Source organism: Cibotium barometz, chromosome 11 (genome assembly GCF_041138505.1).
Source record: "Cibotium barometz isolate CiBa-2024 chromosome 11, ASM4113850v1, whole genome shotgun sequence".
Lineage (NCBI taxonomy): Eukaryota > Viridiplantae > Streptophyta > Polypodiopsida > Cyatheales > Cibotiaceae > Cibotium > Cibotium barometz.
The window spans coordinates 56,826,565-56,844,093 of record NC_141056.1 but is presented as its reverse complement, the minus strand read 5'-3'; the positions used below and the strand labels follow the sequence as shown (position 1 = coordinate 56,844,093).

The 17,529-nt window shown below is 45.6% G+C and overlaps 1 protein-coding gene across 4 annotated transcripts in view; it reads right to left on the bottom strand.

Moving 5' to 3' along the window:
- The window catches only part of LOC147634367 (uncharacterized), a 52,742-nt gene that overhangs the window by 8,583 nt on the left and 26,630 nt on the right, over positions 1-17,529 (bottom strand). For 3 of the 4 annotated variants that reach the window (XM_086805507.1, XM_086805506.1, XM_086805508.1), the window contains 2 exons: positions 15,732-15,794; positions 15,253-15,327 (listed from right to left, as the gene is read on the bottom strand). In XM_086805507.1, coding sequence (XP_086661633.1) covers positions 15,253-15,327; positions 15,732-15,794 — 138 coding nt within the window. Of the gene's footprint in view, positions 1-15,252; positions 15,328-15,478; positions 15,795-17,529 lie in introns of those variants that run through there. The other variant, XM_086805509.1, reaches the window with a different exon arrangement.

Below are 17,529 nucleotides of genomic sequence, written 5' to 3'. Positions count from 1 at the left end.
CCGCTGTGTCTAGCAGATTCGGACCAACTACCGACGGAGGTGGGTGCTTGCACAATAGCGCCACCCAATTGGCTAGCGACGACGGGCTCTGGGGGCAGCAGGCAGCTTTGAGACGCAATGGCAGGCTCTGAACGGCGGCGATGGACTCGGAAGCGGCGGCGATGTCTGGACGCGAAGCTTCACAAGCTCTGATACCACTGTAGGATTAAAGTTAGGGGGGAAGAGTAGATTAGGGTTTGCATGGATTAGAGAGGGGCAGCACACAAGAGATTAGACATAAGCAAGATTATAAAAGCATCAATCCTAAGCTAAAACACGAGACACCTTGAGGGCTACATCTTGCTCAATGTTATTGTATATTCACATAGGGGTGGCTATAATATAGCCCTAAGTACAAGATAAGATAAGAATGCCCAGTCACATTGGGTGACATCCCTGCTTACATAATCCATACAAGGGGTTTCACATGCCCCTACTCACATACACTTCTTTACATTGAATTTTCCCAACAACCTATCTTGCCATCTCTAACGCACTGCGCACGCACCCTCCGTCTCTGTTGCAAGCTAGTGGCTACCGCCATCTGCGACGCGCTTTGCCTCCCTTACCCACCCACCTTGCACCGCCATCTGTGACACATTGCGTGTGTGTGCCCTCCCTGCCTCCGCTGCGTAGAACTGTGCATAAGTTGTAGGTGACTGTGATGCTATCTTCAAGAGAATACACCGGCCCGATACTGAGGGTTGGTTTGCTGGATACTCCTGAAGAGATTGAGCTTCTTTGCCTTGGGCTAAAAGCACAAGAGTGGCTGTATGTATGCAAAGGCAAAAGCCTAGGCATACATGCTTGACTTTGCTTGATAATCTTTAAATTTTACCTGCTGATTTCTAGGACTGAACATGACTTGCCTTTTTATATGGCTTCTGGATGCTGGTCCGTTGCCTGTAGGCTGTCGGCCTGCAGAAAATCCCACGACTAGCATTAAATGCTTAGTTGGTTGTTTTTCGTCTGGTCAGGCTGCTGGCCGATTGGCTGCATAGCCTGGCTGATCACAGTCTGGCCTGGCCGACTGCTGTCCAGGTCCACAAGGGGCTGCCGACAAGGCTTTAGACTTGGCTAGGGGTGTTGGCTACCCCTTGCAAGGCTAGCCCATCTTTGGGGCTGGCCTTAGGGCTTGTCAAATCCCGAGATCTCTCCGTGAGGGAAATCTACAAAACAGCCATGAAAAGCAAAACAAAGCATAACCCTAACCCTAGAAGGCAAAGCGGAAGAAACATATCTCGGTGCAGGCATACTCGCCACCCAACCATGACAGCCATGAGCGAGGCTCACAATCTTGGCTGTCCCCGCCGAGCCACGAGCTAGACCATCATGCTCTCATGAGTGCCCTGCCATCGTCCTCATCCAGTGTACTCTACCACCCAGGGTTGTCCCCCAAGAACGACAGCCTCCTTCGCGATGGTGCTCGTGCTCCACGCGCTCTGCACTCCTATGCCCCATCCATCGGTGTGTGCCCAACCGGTACCCCTCCCCCCAATAAATAGGGAAGGAACACCCAAAAAGCACACGCTATCGATAGCGGACCAAAAAGCACATGTCCGCCCACAATATATCACACTCTAGCTCGCCAATCTGCCTGCCCCTAGCATGCACATGACATACTCCCCTTCCTCAAAAGAGCTCATTCTTGAGCTCAAGAAAAAGACCTCAAAGAGAAGTAGTCGCATTCGCAACACTAGAGAAACACCCTCTATTGGTCGAAACCAATAGTCTCAAGGACAATCCGACTAAGAGGTCGACCTGCTCCAGTAACATGACATGAGTGTCAATTCCTAGTCACAAAAGCCAAATCCGGAGCAAATGGATCATTTGGGTAACTCGAAGCTAACAATGCTACCAGTACCAAAGGTAGGCAACCACTGTCCTAAAGAGTTATCCCAAAACCAAAAGTATCTTCCATTTGACTACCATGCTTTCATCTTGATGTCCCCTATAAATCTTGTCGTGTGCACAGTATGTATCTACCGTGTGCTACACGCACGCAAGACTAGTTTCGAGGCTTGGGGAAGCTTGAAACTAGGCAGGCTGATTGACGAGCTGAGTTAGGGATATACTAACGGGCGAGCACCCAAGTATGGACGGGTGAGCGCCCAAGTGTGGACGCTCGATGACCGGCCAAGAGCCTATAAAAGGGTGGCCAAGGTTAGTTATTGGGATATAGAGAGTCTCGCGAGTTTGTGAGAGCTCTATGGTCTTGGAGCCTGGATCTAGTGCAGACGTGCACCTGCTTTATGCAGCCGAGGCCGACAGCAATCTCGAGGCCGGCGAGGGCAGCTTCGTGGCGGTATGGGACGTCGCGAGGAGGAGATTGGTCGGTACGTCATCCTAGTTAGCTCAGCTCATGGCTCGGTGGGGACAACCAAGACTGTGGGCTTGCCCACGGCTGTCATGGTTGGGAGGTGAGTCAGGCCTGCACCCCCTTGTTGTTTGTTTGTTCATTTGTTTGCAGGTTTCGAGTTTCGAACCAAGATCGATCACGAGGGGATCCGTGGGGATTTGACAGTGGTATCAGAGCATACCTCGTGAACGAGCAAGTCGGTAGGTAGAGAAGAAGAGGTCGAAGAAAGGTATGTATTAAAAAGCTTGCTGTTTTTCTGTACATACTGCTGTTTTCAGAATAGTATGTGGTTTTTCTTCATCACAGAGACCCATGTTGATGGGAGATGGTAGTCTTAGAAGGGTCGCTTGCTTTGCAAGGAAGAGAAGTCTTGTTTGTGCAATCGCATGAACTGCAGGGAGAAACAGAAAAAGCACGTTTGCTTTTTATGAACAATTGAGAGAGAGCGTTTGTGCGCTGGCAGGAGCTAACGTTGGCTATCGAAGGCTGGCGGGTCTTTGTTGGCGATCCTGCAGGCGGGCTGCTGCCCAGGCCAGGCCCATGTAGGCGCCTAGGCCAGGCGGGCTGCTGCCCAGGCCAAGCCAAGCAAGGCAGGCGCCCAGGCCAAGCACAGCAGGAGCGCCCAAGCTACGCAGGCTGCCTAAGCACACTCAGGCGCCGGCAGCGAGGCATGCAACGGCCGCAGTCGACGACATCGGCTAATGGATGACGCCTGCAAAACAGCTCGCCGACGGCGCTGATCCAGGGGAGAAAGAAAAAAAGCAAGGAAAGCACGTTATTTTTTAAGCTTTCGTTTTTTTTTAGTTTAATTTTTTATAGATTAAAGAACCCCCCCCCCCCTCTCCAAGGTTTAAAAGTGTTTTTTTTTTAGAACTTAGAATGTATATATATATATATATATATTCAAGAAAAAAACACAAAAGCAAAGAAAAAGCCAAGCATAGCTTTTGGGGGCTTTTAGTTTTTTTTAGGAAACCTTTATAAACCCCCTCAAGTGGGCTTCTTGCCACACATCTCTCAAGTTTTCAAGCTCTCAAGCTCTCAAGTTCGCTCGCACTTTCATTGTGCAAAGATCGAATTCTCTCTCCACGTACCCTCTTCACGATGTCGACCCAAGAATCGGAGTTGAAGCCCCTCGTGGAACGCGAAGGCTTGCCGGCTACGGAAGGTACCAATGCCGATCTTTTTGACGATTTTGTGTCAAAATCAGATTTCCAAGAGTTCAAAGTAGCTCTCGAAGCTTCTTCGACGGAACGTCAGGCACAAATCGCAGCCCAGATGCAAGCTTTGCAGAACTCCATTGCTCTCTTGACCACTACCCTCTCTACTTTCTCGGGTATGGATACTTTGGCTTCAGCTTTAGGCCCCAACATTACTCCGGAACCGTTCGAGGGCGAGCAAAAGCAACGCACCAAGGAGATCGTGGACACTTGGCTACATAATTGGCAAGTTCACTTTCAGTTCATCCATATGATGATGGAAAGAAGATACAGTTAGCAGCAGGTTTCCTGTCCGGCAAAGCTTTGCTTTGGTGGAAGGAACTCAACCCTAAGCCAACGACTTGGGCACAATTTGAAGACGTTTTCAAGAAAGAATTCCTCAAGAAAGAGGATGATTACAATGTTGTTGCCTGGTTTTCAGCTTTGACCATGACCTCGCAGCACCTCACTTATGAGGTCTACCTCCAGAAGTTTCGTGACTTGCAGATGAAAGCTACAAAGATGGATCCCACTACTCTTTTGGGATTTTTCGTAGCTGGTTTACCAAACTCGTACCGATTAAACGTTAAAAATAACAAATGTAAAACATTGGACGAGGCCATTCATTCAGCTCATATCTATGATGATACAATGGTCTCTTCCAAGTCAAAATCCGTTACCGAGCAGGGGAACAATCATAAAAGAAAGTTCTTTGCACCTATGGCTAACACGATTGAAGGCAAGTCTTCGGACCAGCCTTCGAAGAATTCAAGTTCGACACCAGCGAAGAAGAAACGACTCCTTAGGGCTTTAAAGCTCAAGAAGGAAGGACGTTGTTTTATCTGCGAAGAAAAAGGAGACATGCGTAATGAGTGCCCGAAGCAAAAGGATAACAAGTCAAACGCAGGACCCAAGCCAAAGGCAACTAACCAGTTGTCTTTAACAGGTAAGTCAATACTATACTTTCTCGCCCTAGTACTTGTTCTGATTGTCTGTTCAATTCTAAAGTATTTGGCTTGCATGATCTTCTCCAAGTTTATGGAGAAGTGAATGGCCATAAAATTCACATTCTTTTAGACCCTGGCAGTTTGCATAATTTTGTTAACTACAAACTTGTGCACAAATTGAGTCTTGATACGACACTCAGCGACCATACCTATGAGGTACCCCTACCTGCGGGAAGGCAAGTTTGGGATGGAGATGCTTCCAATCTAGATTCAGGACTACAAAGATACTCTGGAATGCTATGTTATGCATCTGGAAAATGTAGACTTGTTATTAGGGATTGAGTGGTTTAAGACTCTTGACGTCCAGATAGATTGGTCTAGTCATATTTTTTCTTTTCAGCATAGGGACACCAAGTATAGTATTTTAGGTGATTGTATTCATCCCTCTCAAGGACCTCTTGTAAATACAAATTGATTTTGGAAATATAATGAATTCTTCTTTGTATACCGCTTTCCATTGTGTATTGATTCCACTTTCTTCTTTTCTCATCCCTTCCATGGATGTAAATGAATTCAGTGTGCTTGAAAGCAAAGAATTACAGAAGATACTTGATTCGTTTCAAGATGTATTTCCTAAGGAACTGCCATCGAGTTTACCACCTGAACGGGCAGTAGATCATCGTATTGACTTGATCCCTGGTGCTCATCCTGTGAGTATTCCACCTTATAGGATGAGCCAAGCTGAGGAAGATAAGTTGGCTAAACAACTGGAAGATTATTTGAGGAAGGGCCAGATCCGTCCAAGTAAATCACCTTGGGGTGCACCTCTGTTGCTTAGGAGAAAGAAGGACAATACTTGGAGAATGTGTACAAATTACAAGAGATTGAACAAGTTGACCATTAAGAACCGTTATCCTCTCTCTAGATCAGATGACCTGATTGACCGGTTAGCAGGAGCGAAATATTTCACGAAGATAGATTTACGTACTGGCTATCACCAGATACGTATTCATGAAAGGCATGTCGAAAGAACCGCCTTTCGGACTAGGTATGGCCATTACGAGTTTCTCGTATTACCTTTTGGGTTAACCAATGCTCCAGCCACTTTCCAGCAAATGATCAACGATCTTTTTCGTGAACATTTGGGAAAATTTATGGTGGTGTTCCTGGATGATATTTTGATTTAGAGTCGTACTCTTGAGGATCATGTCAGACACCTCACGATTGTCTTAGCTATTTTAAGAGAGAATCGACTATATGCTAAGTTGAGTAAATGTGAGTTCTTTATGACCGACATCATTTACTTGGGACACAAGATCACTAGAGATGGATTGAGCATTGACTATGACCGAGTTCAAAAGGTTTTGGACTGGCTTATACCACGAACAGTGAAACAACTTCGTTCTTTTCTCGTTTTTCTTGTTTTTCTTCGGAAATCTGTACAAGAGTACTCTCAGCTCACACTACCGATGACCGACTTATTGAAAGGTCGTGGACGTAAGTCAAATCAGCCTATCACTTGGAATAACGATTTAGATATGGCCTTCAAACTTTTGAAAGATAAAGTCAAGGAAGCACCTATCTTAGCATTGCCTGATCCTAGTCGGCCTTATGTTCTTGAGACTGATGCCAGTCACTAAGCTATCGGGGCTGCTTTATTTCAAGATGGTAGACCGGTTGCTTTTGAAAGTAAAAAGCTAGACGACACTCAATCTCGTTAGCCAACCCTTGAGAAGAAGCTTTATGCTGTGATTCGTGCTCTCAAGGTTTGGAGACATTATTTATATGGCTCCAAGTTTGTGGTATTGACTGATCATCAGTCAATCAAGTATGTGTGTGATGCGGATGATTTGAGAGGAAGGAAAGCTCGTTGGGCAGAGTTAATGCAAGATTTTAATTTTGAGATCCGTTATCGGAAAGGATCCATGAATAATATTGTAGATGAGCTTAGTCGAATTAGAGAGGTGAATTCTTTCTCGTTCACCGAGATTTCTACCGACTTATTTCGGTCATTGAGAGGGCTTTGCAAGACTGATAGTTATTTTGGTCCATTTTCGCAGAAGATACAAGACGGGAGCTCATTGATTGACCAAGACTCGGTGACTGATCAGTCTACTATTCAGGCTGCAGGAGGCCAGTGGATGGTTCGGAATGGTTTGCTATTCCGTAATGACAAAATTTGTGTACCACAGATCTCGGACATTAGGTCCAAGCTTCTTAAGGAGTGTCACGACGCCCCTTCTGCTGGACACTGGGGTACACAGGACACTATCATTAGTGAAACACACTTTTTATTGGCCGAAGATGAAAGGGTACGTAGAAGATCATGTTCTCAAGTGTCAGATTTGTTAGGCAAATAAAGCTGAACGCTTTAGACAGGCTGGGTTGTTGCATCCTTTGCAAATCCCAGGTAATAAATGGGAAAGTATTTCCATGGATTTTATTACCGGATTGCCAAGAACACATCAAGGCCACGATTCTATTTGGGTTGTCGTAGATCGCTTGACAAAAATGGCTAGATTTTTACCGACCCGAAAGACTATTACAGCTACGCAATTAGCTCGGCAGTTTATCGAGCAATTGTTTAGACTGTACGGGTTACCGCAGGACATAGTCAGTGATAGGGACTCTAAGTTTACGAGTGATTTTTGGAGACTTGTTTTTGAGAAGTTAGAAACAACTTTGAATTTGAGTTCCTCAGATCATCCTCAATCTGATGGCCAGACTGAAAGAGGGAATCAAATTTTGGAGGATATGCTTCGAGCATATGTATCCAAAAGACAGAGTTCATGGGAGGATTATCTTCCTATGTTAGAATTTGCATATAACAGTACTAAGCATACGAGTACAGGGTTTAGTCCTTTCATGCTTATGTATGGTTTTCAACCTAGATCACCTGTTACATTAGGATTCTCAGGACTTCAGCATAATGCAGCACGTAATTTTTTGCAAAATATGCAAGAAATGTTACAAGTTGCAAAGGAATCTATTAGAAGTGCTCAAGACCGAGACAGGTTTTATTCTAATAGACATCGTTCACCCAGAGAGTTCTCTGAAGGAACGATGGTGTATTTGTGAGTTCCAAAAGATTCCGAGACTTTACGGACAGGTCGATCTCCGAAATTATCCCCTAGATACTATGGACCATTTCGTATTACACGACGGATTGGTTCAGTTGCATATGAATTGGATTTGCCTTCTCATGTGAAAGTTCATCCTGTATTTCACGTCAGTAGACTTAAGGAAGTACTGGGTGGAGCCAATAAGTTAGTTATTCCTCAAGAAATCATAGATGTCGAGGACATGACATTTGTTCCGCACGAACCTGAAAAGTACTGGGTGGAGCCGATCAGTTAGTTACTCCTCAAGAAATCATAGATGTCCAGGACACGACATTTGTTCCGCACGAACCTGAAAAGGTTCTTGGATTTCGTGAACGAAGATTGCATAATACGCTTATCACGGAATACAAGATCAAGTGGAAGGATCGTGTTGAGGAGGACGCTACATGGGAGACATTGACTACTCTTCAGAGAGATTACCCTGGCTTTTTAGTGAGCTCAGGAGTGAGCTCTTAGAGGAAGGGGAGTATGTCATGTGCACAGTGTGTATCTACCGTGTGCTACACGCACGCAAGACTAGTTTCGAGGCTTGGGGAAGCTTGGAACTAGGCAGGCTGATTGACAAGCTGAGTTAGGGATATACTAACGGGCGGGCACCCAAGTATGGACAGGCGGGCACCCAAGTGTGGACGCCCGATGACCGGCCAAGAGCCTATAAAAGGGTGGCCAAGGTTAGTTATTGGGATATAGAGAGTCTCGCAAGTTTGTGAGAGCTCTATGGTCTTGGAGCCTGGATCTAGTGCAGACGTGCACCTACTTTATGCAACCGAGGCCGTCAGCAATCTCGAGGCCTGCGAGGGCAGTTTCGTGCCGGTATGGGACGTCACGAGGAGGAGATTGGTCGGTACGTCATCCTAGTTAGCTCAGCTCGTGGCTCGGTGGGGACAGCCAAGACTGTGGGCTTGCCCACGACTGTCATGGTTGGGAGGTGAGTCAGGCCTACACCCCCTTGTTTGTTTGTTTGTTCGTTTGTTTGCAGGTTTCGAGTTTCGAACCAAGATTGATCACAAGGGGATCTGTGGGGATTTGACAAATCTGGTCTAGAAGAAAACACAAAACTGTGAAAACCCAAAACCTACTACCGAAGCTTGAACCAAGTGGAACACAACAGTAGTCTCTTCCCAAACAAGAGAAGAACTGATCCTCTAGAAAATATCATCAACCTGTCCTTCACCTCGGAAGTCTAACTTCCCAAACAAACCTCGGAAAGTCTATGAGTACCTTGGACATGAAAGAAACAACTGTTCCAACAGACCTAGTTATGACTCAAGCTAGCATCTATCATAACTGTCTGTATCAAAAGTAAAGTATCTATCCCTCAAAAATATTGAGATAGTCTAGTGTTTGTAGGCGCAAAGTCTAAATGAAGTCTTGACAATCGGGCATAGCCCCATAACATGCGATGGATCATGGCGTCTTATACCACCATGATACACCCCATACACGTGCTACGATTACTACAAAACACCAGTTTGTGGATCTATGACGAACTATCAGAAACAATAAATGCCAATGGCTGACCATGTGCCACAAACTGAAACAAGTTCTCGAAAGGAAGAACTCCAAACGAGACTAGTGATCTTAATTCAGTCCAGGGATTAGACAACATCTGTGTACACAAAGAAGAACAACCTTGACCAGCGTCCCAGTCAAAGCATCTGTCTAAACCCGGAAAATCTTGGAAACCAAAACTTCCTTCCAAAAACTTATGCGCATAGCGCAAATTCTTGAATAACCATGATTCAATAGGCTTGGTATAAGAATAGGTGGGTATACTTGGAATAGCGTGAATATCTGTACACACTCCTGCTATGGACATAAAACTAGAGGACCATCAAAACCTTAAGGATAGTAAGACTGAAAAGGTACACATTGGGTATTGTCGCATTACCATCTTGTCATGCAATCTGACAATGAATTCTAACACGTAAATTTAATCTAGATGCCCTCTATCAAATATCCGTGTAGTCACAATGGCAATGTGTAGTCAACTATTCCTCAATCCTACATATGTAGATAAGTCTTGCCTATCAAAGCCCAACAATGAAAACAATGGTCATTCCAATATCTGTAGGGTATTAGGTCTATGTCTTGCATGGTACAAGTCCATGACTAACTCGTGTGTGTATGTCCAAAAAATTCTTCGAGTAGAAACTCCTGTGTACCAAGAACAACTTCGTATACGAGCAAAATAGGATACGGTTCTATGCTTCTAGTATCATTCCATATATAGCATGTGTCTGGTACGAACGCATACCTCTTAACATGCAGATTCAAATCAGGGATACAATGGACCACATGCATCGAGTCGTGCAAGTACACCTTTGATTCCGTACACGAGCTTGTCCTACTTCACCTTGAGATGAGAGTCAAAACTTACCCCAAATCTGTGAAGAACAGTCCAAACTTTTGCGAGAAAAAGGAAAGAAAAAGTTCGAGAGAAGAAAGGGTTCGTGGGAACCCACTTGCTGCTGGACTGCTCAGGAAAAAACCCCTGCTTTTTTTTCTTCTTCTTCTTAATGTCTACGTAAGTTTTTAACTTTGCTTTTTTTTTTCCAAACAAAACTGGCTGCTGCCTAAGAAAGCAACTCGGCCTGCTTTATTGGTTGCCTACCTGCGCCATAGAGAGAGGGGAATCCCGATCTGGCTGCGCCCATCTGGGTTGTACATCATGCCTTGCCCTAGCCTGCTGCCTGCAGGGTTCTTCGACCTGCCCGCCCTGGCCACACTCTTGGGCTACCCACTGGCTGCAGGTCAACCTGACCTGGCCGAGCCCAGGCGGAACCTTCTTCCCTGCCCGCAGACTGCCCGCAATCAAAGCTGGGCTTTTGCATGTCACCTCAGCCTGTTCGCGCCCCCAAGTAGGCTGCCATCTTTGCCGCCACTGTTCCCAGATCTGCCCACACTCCTGACTGCCCTGTGCGCCTTGGGCTGGCCGCCCACAAGCCTAAACATGGCCGCCCACAAGCCCAGCCACAGCCGTGGGCTGGCTGCTGGCCACACAAGGCTGGCTGGCCACATCTAGGCTGGCCACCATGCCACCAAACCGCCCACAGTTGGGCAAGTTCACACGAGCAAAAGCAACGCAGCAGCAAATCGAAGACAGCCCAAATCACACGAATCCCGAGGAGCTCTACACGCAGCCATCACAGGCATACAAACATGGCGCTTTTTCTCACAGCAATCATGGTGTAAAAACCACTTGCATCCATGGTGCTTTTTCTTGCACACCCGCCAGCTTTCTCTCTCTCTCTCTCTCTCTCTCTCTCTCTCTCTCTCTCTTCATCTTGCAATAACCTACACATGTATGCTGCAGGAAACATAGAAAGAACTCACCCGAAGGTGTCCCGCTCGCATCTTCCTCCTGGAGAGGCTTTGATACCACTGTCAAATCCCGAGATCTCTCCGTGAGGGAAATCTGCAAAACAGCCATGAAAAGCAAAACAAAGCAACGAACCCTAACCCTAGAAGGCAAAGCAGAAGAAACATATCTGGGTGCAGGCATACTCGCCACCCAACCATTACAGCCATGAGTGAGGCTCACAATTTTGGCTGTCCCCACCAAGCCACGAGCTAGAGCGTCATGCTCTCATGAGTGCCTTGCCATCATCCTTATCCAATGTACTCTACCACCCAGAGTTGTCCCCCAAGGACAACGGCCTCTTGCGCGATGGTGCTCCTGCTCCACACGCTCTGCACTCCAGTGCCCCATCCATCGGTGTGTGGCCAACTAGTACCCCTCCCCCCAATAAATAGGAAAGGAGCGCCCAAAAAGCACATGCTACCAATACTGCGAACTGCAAAGAGGCTTGGAGGAAACTCCAAGAACATCGCCCCCCCATACCCATCACCAGCCCGGACACATGGCAACCTACGCGCGCTCCCTCTAGTATATCCCCCATCCGCCATCTCTTTCCCCACCACCCTCTTCACAAAGGGCATGGTTCCCAAGGCCATCCATAGACTCACTACCAAGTACATCTCACATGCTAATGATACCCTAGCGTCCCTACCAGCCTACATGTTTAATAGAGCCCTTTGTAAAGGATTTCCACCCTCTTGTGGACGTACGCTTTGGACTCAAACCCAATGAAGATACCAACTCAGTGTAACGCACGGAAGGTCTGGAGTCTTCTTTCAGCCCTAAACACTCCTGGAGACATGCTGATGCAAAACGCAGATATGGAGAGAGTAGAGAGAGAGAGATATGCTGGAAATTCAGTATATTCATATAGTACAAAAAGGGTACTCTGCTACAGCCCTAGGCTGTCTTCATAAAAGGGTGATAAACACCAAAATTCTGGTCCCTACTTGGACCCTAAGGGACTCAATCCCTAAAGGACTAAATGAGTTCATCAAGGGGCATACACGCCTATTTATACGCTATTGGATTTTCTTGGAGTGCTGGCCGACAAGCAGTCGACCAGCACAGCACCAAGTCATGCAGCCGACAAAGTATCCACGTCCTTCTCCAAGTCCAACCTTGGCCCAAAACTGTAACATGCTCCTAAACTCTGGTCTTTTTCTGGTTGCCCTTGCTCGACTAGCTGAGGAACTTGTCCATGGGCATATGTGCACATGACATCCCCCTCTGCTAAACTTGATGACGGGATTCCAACCTACTCTTGGATGACTGTCATCATCCCTTTCTTTTTCCCGAAGTCCCTCTGTCATCCATCCATCCCTGGCAACCCTTTTCTCTGAAAGCCCGGCCCAATCTCCAAACTACTTTGTCACATACTAAGATCTATGCATCTGTTTCCATCTAGTCCACAATCCATTCCTACCCTGACTCTGAACACTGTCTTGGTCTTCATTCCTGAGAAATGAGTCTAGCACTCACATCACCCCTTGGAGGGTAATCCTCCCTTGGGACCGTTTCCCGCGAACCTATCTGGCTCACAGGACTGCCATCCCCTCTGGCTCTGTGGAACACCACCAACAAACCTCCTGGGAGCTCTTCCCGATTCTGTGCTCCTTGCCTTGGGCTTCGTATCCGTGTACTTTCCTGTACCTTGGACCTGTACATCATCATATGGGACTCAATCAGTGTTTCGCTTTGCTGAGCCTGATGCTATGATACCAATGTAACACCCGGAAGCTCTGGGAGTCTTCTTTCAGCCCTAAACACTCCTGGAGACATGCTGATGCAAAACGCAGATATGGAGAGAGAGTAGAGAGAGAGTAGAGAGAGAGAGAGAGATATGCTGGAAATTCAGTATATTCATATAGTACAAAAAGGGTACTCTGCTACAGCCCTAGGCTGTCTTCATAAAAGGGTGATAAACACCAAAATTCTAGTCCCTACTTGGACCCTGAGGGACTCAATCCCTAAAGGACTAAATGAGTTCATCAATGGGCATACACGCCTATTTATAGGCTATTGGATTTTCTTGGAGTGCTGGCCGACCAGCAGTCAGCCAGCCGACTGGTCATAAATGCCTGAATCTGGAGCGCCTGCAGCCGCCTTGCCCCTCTGGTACAGCCGACAACATCTGTATGCAGCCGACAGCACCAAGTCATGCAGCCGACAAAGTATCCACGTCCTTCTCCAAGTCCAACCTTGGCCCAAAACTGTAACATGCTCCTAAACTCCCGTCTTTTTCTGGTTGCCCCTGCTAGACTAGCTGAGGAACTTGTCCATGGGCATATGTACACATGACACTCAGAGATTGAAAAGAGAGAGTCACAACAATCCTAGTAAATTGTACAAGGGCGTGTCTACTTGGCAAGTACTTTGAAGGTGGAGAACTTACTATCAGAATACACAGCAGAGATGATGACCAGATCTGGGAACACGAGCAAAAACGTATGCAGAAAAAATACAGCACAAGAGAGAGAGAGATGTAGGCGTGTAACTCTGCTCTATATACACAAGAAGATCCCGGGTATGATACACAAGTGGTATGGGGGCTGGGGGCCTATTTATATGCCCCCATATGAGCAGTCGGCCTGCAGAAAAAGGCACTCCACGACTGCATCAAGTCGGCCAGCAGCATGCAGTCAGTCGGCCAGTCACTAAGGGTCCACGACTGGTCAAGTACAGTCGGCTTGCTCCAATACACACATCCTGATGTAGTCGGCCAGCAAATGGATCCTCCTGCCAACTTAGGGCTGCCTCCCAAGCCACAGAAAAAATAGGAAAAATAGGGGAAAAATGCGGAGAGTGGGGAAAAATGATAAAACACCTCATAAGGGCGGGCACACCCATAACAAAGGCCCTGGTGTATAAAACTGGACAGGAGATGACTTCTAACACTTACCTCAGTGCCTGCGGGAATGTGCAAGCTGAACTAGAGCCAGTACTTGAGCAAGTGGTCGATTATCCTAATAATTACAAGACGATCATGATTGGCCACACATTGGCCAAACTCTATGGATCGGTGCTAGAGTCGGAGCTCAGTTCATTCGCAAAGAGACACGGATGCACAGCCTAAGGACAGACACTTTGAAGGAGCTACTATAAATTGATCACATTTGTTTTGCTTTTGTTTTACGAGCCGGGTAGCCGGGTAGCCGGGGTTTACATGGCACATAATGTGTCCTATAAACTCATAAGGACCTTGACCACATCTTCACTCTCCATGCCATCATCAAGGAGGGCAAAGCAAGACATAGGATTTAGTGTTGCTTTGTCGATTTCCACAAAGTTTTAGAAAATGTACCTGGAGCCATCTCCTACAGAGTCTACAGGAGATAGGATTCCCTTCTGACATGGTTTGGAGCATCATTACACTCTATGAATCCGTCACCAGCCGATGAGTGAGAGCCCCAGGAGGTACATCACAAGAGATTTCCAGCACTATTGGGGTGAAACAAGGCTGCCCTCTATCACCCACTCTTTTTGGCCTCTACATTGATGAGATCTCAAGCTTCATTGACAGATAAGGCGAGGCTAGTCCCACACTAGCAGGTATATTGATCCCCCTACTACTTTATGCACATGACATTGGATCTGCTAATTATGCCACACAAAGTTTGAGAGAGAGGAGCATTACATATGTCGCTGCCCAAATACTATGAGATCTGCGGGGGATTGGACCCACCTTCCAGGATCATTGACTTCCCAAACTTGATATTTTGGAGAGTGGTATACCAGCTATCAAGGGCTGATATTCCTCAAGTTTCATGTTCCTTGAATTCCATGATGAGATTTCCATGGACAATCTTGAATCTCTCCGGTGAGATAGTTTTGATTTGTTCTATTTTATTTTTTGTTCCATGATGATGAGATATGCCATGGATATTATTGTATCATCTCACAGGCCCATTGGGTCTTTCGCAGACGCTTAATCTCTCTCTCTCTCTCTCTCTCTCTCTCTCTCTCTCTCTCTCTCATGGAAGTGCCCTATATTCAGGGCACAGATGGGCACATCTATTGTGCCCATCAACACCAGATAGATCTTCACTTACACATTTAGTTAGATCCCACAAATCAAGATTTCACTCTCATGTTTAAGTCCCATGAGTCATACTACTTAGTTGGCCTCTATGGATATTAATACTATCATCATCATCTCTCTAAACATTCACACACATGTGCACATACACAATGCACATGCACATGAAAAGAGTAGAACGGTCACCTGAATAAACTGGATGTATTTCCTTATCTATAAAAGTTCCATCTGCAGATGATGGCGGGTTCGAAGGTATTATGCCTGCAGGATAGACAAAGAGCAGGTTAAAAAGAAGCATAAGATGAACAGCAGATACTACAAACAATGACACAAACATAATCGGTGAACAAGCATATGAAAGAATTTTAGATTAGCTTTAGCCTAGCCAGCCAGCCAGTATCCTGTAAAGTACCATAACTCTTCCTTGAATTTCCCATGATAGAGCTCGCAATACACACAACTCCTGCTTAAAACATTGCAGAATGTTTGCTAGGGAGAGAGGGAGGGAGGAAAACAAAAAGAGAAAGAAGATTTTACTAACTCCTACTAAAAGACCCAACCAAAAAGTGTTATGTAAGTTCCATGCATAAACTGAAGATCATGAACACAGATAAAAAGACTAGGCAAGAAGACAGAGAAACAGTCACGTAAAGCGATTGCACAACCTGGATAAACGGATTGCCTTTCTTTGGTTCCATCTGCAGATGTTGGCCGATTTGATGTCGTCCCTAGAAAATACAAAAACCATACTGTTACATCAAAACACATTAGAAGTATTATTTAATACACTAAATTAGAAGTATTATTAATACACTAACAAAAGAAAAACTTCACAAACAAGAAACTGTGAGTATGCCTGGGATGATCCACCAAACAGAGATCAGGTAGGATAAAATGGCAAGACAGCATGAACACATGCTAACAAGGTCTTGCACAAGAAAACGCAAAGGGTAGCACTAAGAGAGCTTGTAACTATTTGGCCCTCCTAACTCTATTTCACATGATGAAACCCATGCCCAGACATCAGATTGGTGGAAGATGACATGGGGACAGGGTCCATAAGGTTTGATTAAGAAAAAGCACCATTCTTGGTCAAAAAGCAAGAAAAAGTAAAAATTCAAACAGGGTTGACCGCGAGCCAACGGCACCATTGGAAAGAGGAGACTAAGCCGGACCAAAAAGTTAAAAGGCACTTTCTCAAAAAGCAACTCTAAGGCCAAAAGGCAAGGCCTTAAAGCTAGAAAAGCAAAGCACTAAAAGTTGAGTAATATTTTATTAATAAAAGTAAAAAGAGCAAAAGCAAAGGCAAAAAGGAAAAAGCAAAGCATAGAAAGGCAAAGCAAAAGCATGGACAAGCTTTTGGCAAAAAGCAAAGCCCTTTTCAAGTATAAAAAGGCTTGAACCTCTCTTGTAGCATCATGAAGGAGATCGTGGAGTGTGTGTGGGCATCATTATGATCATGTAGAGCTTCTTCTTCGCAATCAACACCACCTCCAACTTTCTTTTCAGATGTACGGTCTATCCTAGACTTGTATGGGCGATATAGACGCTTGTACGCAGCTGTACGGACATGTACAGGCAAAAATTTCAAAATCCTAAAAACTACTTTTTGGATGTTTTTATCGCCCGAAAACCATTAAAACAGGTTTTATATTAGTTTTCTTGCCAGAAAGAGCTTTTCCATGGTTTTCTTCATCAACAAGGTTGTAGGAGTTGCGGAGCGTAGACATGGAGAACTTGGACATATAACATGAAGATGGAACTTAGACATATAGCTTGGACATGGATCTAGACTTGGTTTTGGATTTGATTTGGACTTGGAACTTGGAACTTGGACTTAGATTCATTGGATTTGGTACTAGCCCGGTGAGAGATACTTGTGGGTCATCCTCGTGGTGTGCATGGCACCAGAGATCTCGTACCTCGACATCGACATCGACATCCACTTGGATATCCTACATTGGCATATCTATCTGTTTTGTATTCATTGATTGTATTGATCCTAGCCAGCATGCCCGTGGATTGTTCCTGAATAAATTACTAAAAAGAGGCGAGGCCTGTTGCCTGCTCAATGTGGTGTATTGTGCAAGACCCCTATTCCCTTCTCTCTCTCCCCTCTCTCTCTATATCTTCATTTCTTGGACACGTGGTTGAGTCTGTCACTACACGCCCTGGTAGGCTCACAGAGCTATTGGAGCACTGTAGGCAGCATTAAGTAGCTTCTCGACACCTTTAGAAGACCCTTAACCCTCCAGAAAGGATGCCCAAATGCATAGTTTTTTCTCGTACCAGTACAAATGGGTTTGTACCGTGCAGTTAGTACGGTACGATATCGTATGGTATCGTACGGTACGAGTTTTCTTTTTCCCAAAGAAAAAATTTCTCGAAAAAAAATTTCCAAATGCTTAAAAAAATATAGAAACCCTGCTTAACGAAGATCCCAAATGCTCGCAATACTTCGCA